At 43.1% G+C, this 10,524-nt stretch overlaps 1 protein-coding gene across 1 annotated transcript; it reads left to right on the top strand.

The window, feature by feature from the left end:
• The first annotated feature begins 87 nt into the window (after nucleotides 1-87).
• On the top strand, nucleotides 88-9,569 carry dhx29 (DEAH (Asp-Glu-Ala-His) box polypeptide 29). The gene is made up of 28 exons (XM_020651515.3): nucleotides 88-232; nucleotides 1,003-1,076; nucleotides 1,206-1,319; nucleotides 1,429-1,558; nucleotides 1,670-1,809; nucleotides 1,913-2,056; nucleotides 2,184-2,310; nucleotides 2,404-2,562; nucleotides 2,837-3,005; nucleotides 3,337-3,457; nucleotides 3,548-3,934; nucleotides 4,064-4,330; nucleotides 4,447-4,590; nucleotides 4,829-5,005; nucleotides 5,136-5,276; nucleotides 5,358-5,502; nucleotides 5,600-5,720; nucleotides 5,835-5,919; nucleotides 6,141-6,229; nucleotides 6,708-6,836; nucleotides 6,943-7,018; nucleotides 7,142-7,366; nucleotides 7,528-7,664; nucleotides 7,941-8,025; nucleotides 8,130-8,429; nucleotides 8,514-8,645; nucleotides 8,759-8,855; nucleotides 9,185-9,569. Exons 1-28 carry the CDS (start codon nucleotides 88-90, stop codon nucleotides 9,238-9,240), a joined length of 4,116 nt encoding a protein of 1,371 aa, XP_020507171.2. The 3' UTR covers nucleotides 9,241-9,569.
• Nucleotides 9,570-10,524: the final 955 nt, after the last annotated feature.

Genomic DNA, 10,524 nt, shown 5'->3' with positions numbered 1-10,524 from the left:
CCTATTTTTCCTTTCCCACAGAAGCAGTCACAGTTTAGTGAGCCGGACAGGAGGAGCCGCAGGACGGAGCTGAGTTCTGGTGACGTCATGGGGGGAAAGAAGAAGAAGTCGGCGGCGGCGCAGGGAGCCCCGGCCGGTGCCGCTGCGCCGGACAACGGCGTGGCGGAAGACCCGAAAAAACAGCCGACCAGCAACAAACCGAGCAAACCAGCGAAAGAAAACAAGCCTAAAGGTTGAATGTTTTTTTTCTTCTTATTGGCTGACTGATTATAAGAAACCACATAAATAGTCAGACGCATAAACGATCGTGGTGTGTGACGCCTGTGTTCAAAAGGTGGAGGTGATGAATTACCCTGACTTGTCCTGCGTGTAACCCACTGGGCATATTTTACTGCAAAACCCCGAATCACCCCCCCCCCCCCAAGCTGATATGTCACATATCAACATGCAGCCTACTACTGTCATCTCTTTCCTGTAGTTTGATTTCATGACACTGTTAAGCTGAGTGTTTTCAGATCACCTTCACCAACACCTCTCTGCAGGTAGACTTAAATAGTCATACATAAGAAGACATAACCCATCAACCCACAAGACATCTTTTGGCACAGTCTCCTTTATCTGCAAAGGTTGCTTTCACTCTCTGCCTACTGGCATTAAATTAGAGAGCAACAGGAATGGACTCAAACAATGGCTAAAATCAAAACAACAGCTCGCATGAAAAGCTTCTGACTGGTTTATTGTTTGATCATGCTGCCTTTGCGCTACACTTTAGGTCTATTTATTTATTCTCTCCTTATTGTTTTCTCTGTTTTATTGCTTTTCTCCCAATCTTAATTGTTGTCATTTCAATGCATCCGGTTCGTCCAATGTATCTGTGATGTCCATGCCAAATAAAGTCTATTATCATTATTATTATCACATAAGATGAACATAAAATCTTGCTTGTCATTAACATGTTGCTCTTCACTGACATCATTACTTTTTTTTTTTCCCTTCCCAAAGCTCCAAAGACCTACAGTCTTGCCAACACTTCCCAGGTTGACACAAGTGGAGTGTCAGACAAATCCATACTTAAAGTAAGTCTCTGCTTCGATAACTTGTGTCTCTACATGCCAAGTAATTATTGCGTCTGTGTGACCTGTTGTTGACTAGCCGCTTGCAACGTTTCATGCTGGCATAAAATGTGATTGGACGTTATCACACAGGTCGCTATCCAAGCCGACCTAGAGAAAAAGATCATCAAACTGATCAATGACTTCAGAGAGGAGAATGGAGACAAAGGGCCGATATCAGGCAGGCTGACGAGCAAAAAGTTGCTGGTGAATACAAAATCATCCCTGACTCTTCATGTCAATAATACACGTGAATATGAGTTTCCATGACTCAAGGTTTGCGTTCGGATGACTGTTGTCTTGTGCGTGCCTGCAGGACCTGTACACAGCTCTGCAGAGGTTCAACTTTAAGAGAGAACACATCGAAGAGGCCATGAAGAGTAGTGTGCTGTACGGAGGGGATCTCCACTCTGCTCTCGACTGGCTCTGCCTCAACCTCAAGGATGGTAACTAAAAAACGTCAGCATGCAAAATACAGTGTGAGAATCTCATAAAGCTCTCGAGGACACTGGACTGTCAAAAACTGTGACTCCTCAAATGTATTCTGCATGAAACAGAGGAGCTGCCTGAGGGTTTTAGCCAGCAGATGCAGGAGGAGAATCAGAAGAGCAGGCCCAAGTATCAGCCGCCGGCTCAACAGAAACCCGCAGAACAAAGCCCCATAGCGCCAATCAACACCCGCAAAGAGACAGCCAAGGTATGTGTGTATCCATGGAAACGTCAGATGGCGAGAGAGTTGTACTTTTTTTTTTTTTTTTTTTTTGCACTCAATTAAACCTAGAAAGTGTGTTCTTTCTCAGACCACAGAAAAGGATGAAGCTGCCAGTATGAAGGACTGGATTTTAAGGTACGCAGAGCAGAGCAGTGATGAAGAGGAGGAGGAGGAGGAAGTAGGAGGGAGGAAGGCTGCACGCAATCCTGAATTGGACGAAAAGTTTGATCCTGTGAGTACACCTGCGGTTGATGAAAACTAAAGGTTTTTCCAAAATGATAGAAAGGAAAGATAAGCAACATTTCTTAAGTCTTATAATGACTTAACGCGGTCTGCTCTTTCATTTTCTTTCCATGTAGAATGACAGGTATTTGATCCTTACTGCTCAACTGTATGACACCAAAGAAATGGCGGTTACTTCAAAGTCAAAAGGTGACAAGCAGGGCCAGAGGATGGCGCAGGACAGGATCCGCATCATACAGCAAGGTAAGTGTTCTCTCACTACTGGATTTAGAGATTCTTAAGACTCATTGTTTTTTTTTTGTATTAATAGAGAGCAAATGTATTTTCTCATTGTAGAAATGAAGCAAATGGAGTCCCACCCTGTGTTCAATCCAGCTTTAAAAGTGGTAGACGCGCCTCAAAAGGAGAAGAAAACACCTCGTGTGAGTGAAGACAAAGAGGACCTGAGCTTTAACCTGTTTGAACAAGCCAAGAAGGCTCCTCCTGCAGAGAAAGGTTCGTCTGACAGAGAAACATTATTCAAGTTAAATTCATTCATTCAATGGATAAAAAAAGTGTTTAATAAGAATTAACTAAAACATGCTTTAAAAGCTTTTTAACATTTATTGAACATAAAACGTAAGGTACTGTACCTTTAAGTTGTAATGCTACAATCCAAGCTGAATGTACTTTATAGTACTGTAATACTGTATATGACATCCAGTTGTGATGAAACGTAGGGATTTATAGGTTTTGATCATTGTTTTGTTATTTTTTTTTCCTTTTGCAGTCGTGAAAAAGAATGAACCAAAAGACATTCGTAACTTCGACTACACGGCTCGCAGCTGGACTGGCAAGTCCCCCAAACAGTTTCTCATAGACTGGGTCCGAAAAAACCTGCCCAAGAGTCCAGCGCCCGCTTTTCACAAGGTCGCTGCTGGTAAATACTGGAGGTGCAAGTAAGTGTGTTTGCATTTTTCTCTGCTCTTTTTTTTTTCTTCTGAAAGACAAACTGTAAATTCAAATCAAATCAGTGCTGCACACTACAGAAGTCAGGGGCCTCTTTCATTCACTTTTACCTGTTTTTTTTTATTTTTATTTTTATAACAGCACTTAGCAACATTTAGCAGTTAAGAGAAAAAATGTCCTTTTAAGAGGCAGAAATCTTGGACAAAACCAGACTCATGATGAACAGCTATCTGCCAAAAATGCGCCGGGCCGAAAATGGTCAGGTTGTAATGTTGACTTATGACTAAATTCTGACACATCTGATGTCTCTGCGTCCATCAGGGTGCGAGTTCAGAGGCCTGATGATGCTCTTGAAGTCTGTCCAACAATCCTGACTGAGGACAGCATGCAGGCTCAACACCTAGCAGCCACACTGGCCCTCTACACTCTGATTAAAGGACAGGTAGTACATGTGCTTTGCAGCTTTGACTGCACATTTACATTCTCCGATAAATCACTCACACATCCCCTCTCAAATTTCCCCCCGTCTCAGTCGGTGCACCAGCTCCTCCCTCCCACCTACAGAGACGTGTGGCTCGAGTGGAGAGACAGCGAGCAGCAGCAGCAGGAAGAGAGCCGCACTGCCGCCAACAAACCCAGAGACCAGTTCATCTCCCGACTTCTGACCAGGCTCAAGCAGCAGCAGAACCAGAACCAAGGGCAGGAGTCTGGATCCAGTGGCCAGCAGGGGCAGGGGAGTGCCATGGACGAAGAGCCTGAGGAGTCCTGGGAAAACCTGGCTGGTCTTGATATGGGGGATGGAGGAGAGGAACAGGAGGACAAGAGTGAGAAAAGAGGAGCGAGGAGGGAAGCAGCACTTGAGGCGTCCAGAGAGCTCCTGAAGAAGCTGAAGAAGTCCTCACTGGCTCAAAAACTGCAGGTAAACACACTGAAGTGAAGTCAAATCTACCATGATGAAGATGATTTGTTATTCAAGATGAAAGCTACATCAAAGTAATTAAATACCTTTTATTTTTATTTTTTATTTTATTTTTTTTACCTTTTTAAGGTAGAGCGAGAGAAGCTTCCAGTCTTCCAACACCGGCGCCGGGTCCTGGAGGCTCTGCAGCGCCACCCTGTGGTGGTAGTGGCAGGTGAGACGGGCAGCGGGAAGAGCACCCAGATTCCTCAGTTCCTCTTGGAGGAGCTGTTAACAGGAGGCAAAGAGGCGAAACCGTGCAACATTGTTGTGACACAGCCACGCAGGATCTCTGCCATGAGCCTGGCCTGCAGAGTCAGCCAGGAGCTGGGGTGCGAGGACGGACCGGGATCCAAGGTGAAAGAGAATCTTTCAATTTAATATAAAGCCTTGTGCTTAGTGTTTGTATAAATGATCATGTAAGCTGATGTTATGTGTTAATTAATTTTTGTTTGTTTAAATCTTGTTTTTAGTCGTCGCCGTGTGGATACCAGATTCGTATGGAGAATCAGTCCGGGGAGTGGACCCGCCTGCTGTACTGTACAACTGGAGTTCTGCTTAGGAAGCTACAGCATGACAGACACCTCAGCTCCCTCACTCACATCATAGTAGACGAGGTACTCACACCGTTCTGCATCCAACACAGGATCTGCAGATTCGAAATGTACTGAAACCCTTGTGTGATGCCATTTTTAGAAGTTTAATTGCTAACCTTCAGATTCATAAAGTACGACGGATGTTATTTGTCATAAATTTTTGGATCTAATTACCCACACATTGTTTTTTAATCAATTGCTTTATTTAATATTTAACGTCCATCATCTTCCCTGACATTCAAACGTTCATCTTTTTCAGGTCCATGAGCGCAGCGTGCAGTCAGACTTCCTGTTAACCATCCTGAAAGATGTTGTTATGAGGAGATCCGACCTGCAGCTGATCCTTATGAGCGCTACAGTGGACTGTGACAAGTTCTCCAACTACTTCAACCGCTGCCCCGTGATCTCCATCCCTGGCCGGACCTTCCCAGTTGATGTGAGAGAATCTACTTGTAAAAAAAAAAAATCCAAAATTCAACTACATCTATTCATGTTTTGAATGAAAACCTAGAACGTTCATGACTAGGACGAAGCAGGAGAATCAGCTGCTGTGGTTTTGATTCTAGGTGTCACACTTGGAGGACATCGTGGAGGAGATTGGCTACGTCCTGGAAAAAGACTCGGAGTACAGCCAGAAAATTCTCGAAGATGAAGAGGAGGTCAGCATCGCCGTCACACTAAAAGGTGGAAAGACGTCACAGCACCAGGTAAGCTTGGCCCTCTGCAGTGTGAATATGTGGTAATAGTTTTTTTTATATGTGTATGTAACATGCTTTTTTCTGTTCTAGGAGGTTATCGTGAGGGACTCCTCTTCAGGCTGGGACCTGGGTCCAGATCTGGACCACTTTAGCAGCAGAACTCGGCATGTGCTGCAGCACATGAACCCCAATAAGATCAACATGGACTTACTGGTGGACCTCATTGACTACCTAGGTAAAAAAAAAAAAAAAAAAACACAAATGTTCATATGTACATGTTTAGGTCTTGTTTTATACGTGCTTTACGTTTCTATTTTCCTCTTTGCTGACAGACAAATCCCCACAATTTGTGAAAGTGGAAGGAGCCGTCCTTGTGTTTCTCCCGGGTCTGGCCCACATTCAGCAGCTCTTTGACCTGCTCACTTCAGACAAGAGGTTCAAGGACAAAAACAGGTGACTTACACAAATTCAAGTAATTATATGTAAGCCAATACACACCCCTGAATAACGGGACAAATGGTGAGACACAGAAACCTTTCATTTCTTTTTTTATTTGTCCTCTTTCAGGTACAAAATTGTTGCCCTTCACTCGACTCTGTCTTCGAAGGACCAGTCTGCTGCCTTTACAGTGCCACCTGCTGGAATCAGAAAGGTACTTCAAAGAATGTGTGGTCCAAGCATAGAGACATAAGAAAAGAAAACAGTCACAGTTGATGATTCAGTATATTTGATCATGTTAATGTTGCATAAGACTATCTCACAATTCGTCTACTTATTTTGCCTCTTTTATGAAGAGAATAAGATTTTGATTCTCTATTCAAATAAAACCATGCGACCGGACAAATTGAATTTGTATCCTTCAATCTCTTTTAGATCGTTTTGTCGACCAACATCGCTGAGACAGGTGTGACTATTCCTGACGTTGTGTTTGTGATTGACACTGGAAAGACGAAAGAAAACAAGTAAGGGATCACAAATTTGACCAGGAATCTAATGCAATTCATACTGTTGTTTATATATTATTTATATTAAGGAGAAAAAAAACAGACTTCTGCTCTCATAGAAAGTTGACTACTAGATCTTGTTCCTGTCTGACTTAAGCCCTCAAATACATTCAGTTGTTGGATACTTAAAAAAAAAAAGAAGAACAGAAAAAGCTTTAGGCTGTCTATAGATAGATAGATAGATAGATAGATTTCTCTCATAAAAATCATTCCATCCTCATGGTGGTGCTGCAGTCGAAGTCTGAGGGTGATGAAATCATTGTGATACATCATGAACAACTTTACCAGGTTTCATGGCCATCCGTCCAGTAGATGATGATGTTCTCCTCTGGACCAACGTTTCCACTTTTTAGCCAGTAGCACGGATTATTCTAATAATCATTATTCAACTTGTATGTCGGGAGTCGACTTGAGCTATTCCTCATGTGTTGTTCAGGTACCACGAGAGCAGCCAGATGAGTTCTCTGGTGGAGACTTTCGTTTCCAAAGCGAGCGCCCTCCAGAGGCAGGGTAGAGCGGGACGAGTGAAAAACGGCTTCTGCTTCAGACTTTACCCAAAATTCAGGTACAGAGAGCGTTGATGCCCATCTGATGATTAAACAAACACATGCATGAATCCTGGTTTAGTTCAATCTGATCTGTTCAGCTCTTCATTAATCCTGTGTCCTCAGGTTTAATGCCTTCATGGATTACTCCATCCCAGAGATACTGAGGGTCCCACTGGAGGAGCTCTGCCTTCATATTATGGTATTCAAGATTAAAAAAAGAAGGCAAAATGTTGACCTTCTACTGAATTTTGAAACTACTAAAGCCTCTGTTATTAAATGACAACTCCCCCATTGCCTGATTGTCTCCCCTAACCTCATGTAGAAATGCCAGTATGGCTCCCCAGAGGACTTCCTGAGCCGGGCCCTGGATCCTCCTCTGCCGCAGTCTGTCAGCAACGCCGTCAACCTGCTGAGGAAGATCGGAGCGTGTCACCCCAACGATCACACCCTCACTCCCCTGGGACACCACCTGGCCAGTCTACCTGTAAATGTGAAGATCGGCAAGATGCTCATCTATGGCGCCATCCTCGGCTGCCTGGAGCCCATAGTGAGTCTCACTGCCTCAGTATTCCCAAAACAAACACTTTCACTACAATTCTTAGAAACCGTGTGAGAATGTTTCCGTATTACTCCAAATTCTGTATCTTTTTCATGATTTATAGGCTCATTACTCTCCATGAATAATAATGATAAGACTTTTGTTTCCAGGCAACCATTGCAGCAGCCATCAATGAGAAGTCTCCTTTCTCCACACCGATGAACAGGAAGGACGAAGCCAACCTGGCCAAAGCTGCTCTGGCAGTCGCAAACTCAGATCACCTGACAATATACAACGCATATCTAGGGTACAGACTTTCAACGCAGCTTTTCTTTCCTTTTCATAAAGGAGCATATCTGGGATTTTTAGAAGCCCAAGTCTGGATTAAATATTGCAATGGTCACAGGACCAACTCCCGCCCTGACGCTGTTCAGTGCATGACATTCTCCACTCTCTCGCCCCATATTTCCCATCTCTCCCCAGTCAAATAAAGACCTAAAAGATCATCTTTAAAACTATGATTCCTGATATCTCAGTGTTTGTCTTCACTTTCTAATGCCATTTTTTTCATTCATCCTGTTAGGTGGAAGAACTCACAGATTGACAGAACAGAAATGTCCTACTGTAGGAAACACTTCCTCAACCGTACAGCTCTCATTACAATAGAGGTAACAAAGGATTCTCTGTTAAATGCTTTAAAAAAAAATGTTTCTCTTCCACTGCCTGTCTGATCCTTTGTGTTTGACACGACAACAAACCATCTTTTCTCCAGGATGTGAAGCATGAGCTGATGAGGATGATGGAGCAGGTGGGTTTCTGGTCGTCTCGCTCCTCCTCATCTCGCTCCAAGCCGCAGGCTCCAAAGCTGTCAAGGCAGCAGATCTCCGTCCTGAACGCAGTGCTGACGGCCGGGCTGTACGACAGCGTGGGCCGGGTCTTATGCACCCCGTCTGTGGACGTTCTGGAGCGCGTGGTCTGTACGGTGGAGACACCTCAGGGTAAAGCTCAGGTCCACCCCTCGTCAGTGAACCGCAACCTGCAGACCCACGGGTGGCTTCTGTACCAGGAGAAGGTAAGGGTGAAGAACGTGTGTGCGTGTGTGTGTTGTGTTATATCTGCTTGTCTGTTAGTCATGTTTGTGTTTTTTTTTCTACAGGTGAAGTACACTAAGATCTACCTGCGGGACACCACCCTGATTCCTCCTTTCCCGTTGCTGCTGTTTGGAGGTGACATCGACATTCTGCACAGAGAGAGGCTCATCACACTCGACGGGTGGATTCACTTTCAGGTCAGAAGCAACAGCAGTTGTGTTCTTGCAAGCTAAACTTTGCATTCCAGCCAAAGTGATTCTCTTCAATGTTTAATTTTTTCTAATTTGATCTATGTGTTTGACCCTTAAAGGCTCCCGTACGGATTGGTGTCATCTTCAAACAATTGAGAAAGCTAATGGACACTTTGCTTGAAAAGAAGCTGGAGAACCCCAGGATGAATCTGGAAGGTAAACTAGAGCTTTCTAATACAAAGAAATAGCATTTACTTCAGAGTAGGCTGCATCAAATACAAAATAAAAAAAATCAACATGTGTGTTAACATGGCTATAGTTGTGCTGCTAATCTAGACATAATCAGGTTGAGCAAAATAATAGAAGGACCTTCATTTGCTCTCTAAAGAGTACAAAGGTCCAGCTAGCAGTGGTTAAAAATTAAATAATGGATTACTTCATATTTTGTGTGAAGATTCCTAAATCACACTTAATATAACAAGTCTGCAAATATAAATCACAGGAGAAAATAATTGAACCTATCTGTCTCCATCTGTTTTTTTTAGGCGAAAGGACCATCCAGCTGATCCTGGATCTGATCCAATCAGAGCACTCTGTGTGATATTGGACCACAAAAGAACCTGACTGCCACTGAAGAACCTGCAGACCAGTACTTCTTTTTTTCTCACACAATCCTCAGACCTCTGTGTCCCGTAGTCCTGGGGACAAAAGTGCTTCCTCTTCTCTTGCTCTGATTTTGCAGGATGGACATCCCCAGCAGACTAAGGTGAACCGATCGATATCAGGAACTCTTACTCACATTGAGGTGGACTGTATCATAATGTAATGCTAAAAGTGCACGCTGAAATCTGAACACATGAAGAGAAAACGATGCTGTCAAAGGTGATGGAATAAAAGTGGTATACGTTTTATTAAAACATGTCATTGTGATGTGGTTATCATTCTCCTCATGGAAGTAATATATTCCATATCTAGAAATGTTGCGAAGTTTAATGTTTTTCACACATGCCGAAAACTACAGACTTTTTTTTAGGGTGAGCCACAGTGTGAAAGCAAATGGCCACATTTTTTAACCCAACTTCATCTGGAATATTTCCTACTCGCCTCTAGTAAAATTTTCCACGCAAATTCACAGTAAATATTTCCTCCTGATGTGTGAACACGTCTGAAAATGTATCGTGAGTGAGCTTCAGTCTCTTTAATGCTGGACAGTATGCTCTTATGGACTCCTTCAATGATTCTGTGAATAAGTCCATATACACATAGCATTAAGAGGGCCCTTCTGATGCTATGATTGACATGTGCGAACAAACAACTCAGGAAGGTTTTAGGGGCAGACTGTCATGAAATCTTAATAAATTTTCAGGAGTGCATGTATCTAAATAGCTTAAAGAGGACATATTATACCCCTTTTCCCCCATTTAAAACAGTCCCCTGTGGTCTAAAGGAAACACCTTGGTCAAAAAAATAACATGAATCAAGCACCAGAGGAATGTAAATGTAATGACCGAGTTTTCCCGGTAAAAAAAACTCCTTCACTAGTCAGAATAAAAATGGCAGACCTGCACAAAAGTTTTGCTCAAGGCTGGGGGTGGAGATACCTTTTACCGAAATCCCACTGTGATGTCACAAGTAGAACAAATTTGAAACATAGCATTTTTCTCTGTGTTGCAAGACTTATGCAGACCACAAACAAAGTACTGGTTGGATTTATTTCACATTTTGTGGGTCGGTAGACACTCAGGTTACCCAAATATTTGTTCAAGAAATCTGTAGAAGTGGATTTTTCACAATATGTCCCCTTTAAGTTAACAGGGACCAGGTGTCTTAGTAAGAAATGTGATTTGAATGGAGGACATAGTATGCCCTCTTTAACTTCTCAAGC

Source organism: Labrus bergylta, chromosome 17, assembly GCF_963930695.1.
Source record: "Labrus bergylta chromosome 17, fLabBer1.1, whole genome shotgun sequence".
NCBI classification, from domain to species: Eukaryota; Metazoa; Chordata; class Actinopteri; order Labriformes; family Labridae; genus Labrus; species Labrus bergylta.
The sequence above is the reverse complement of the archived record's forward strand: the minus strand, read 5'-3'. Positions and strand labels throughout refer to the sequence as shown.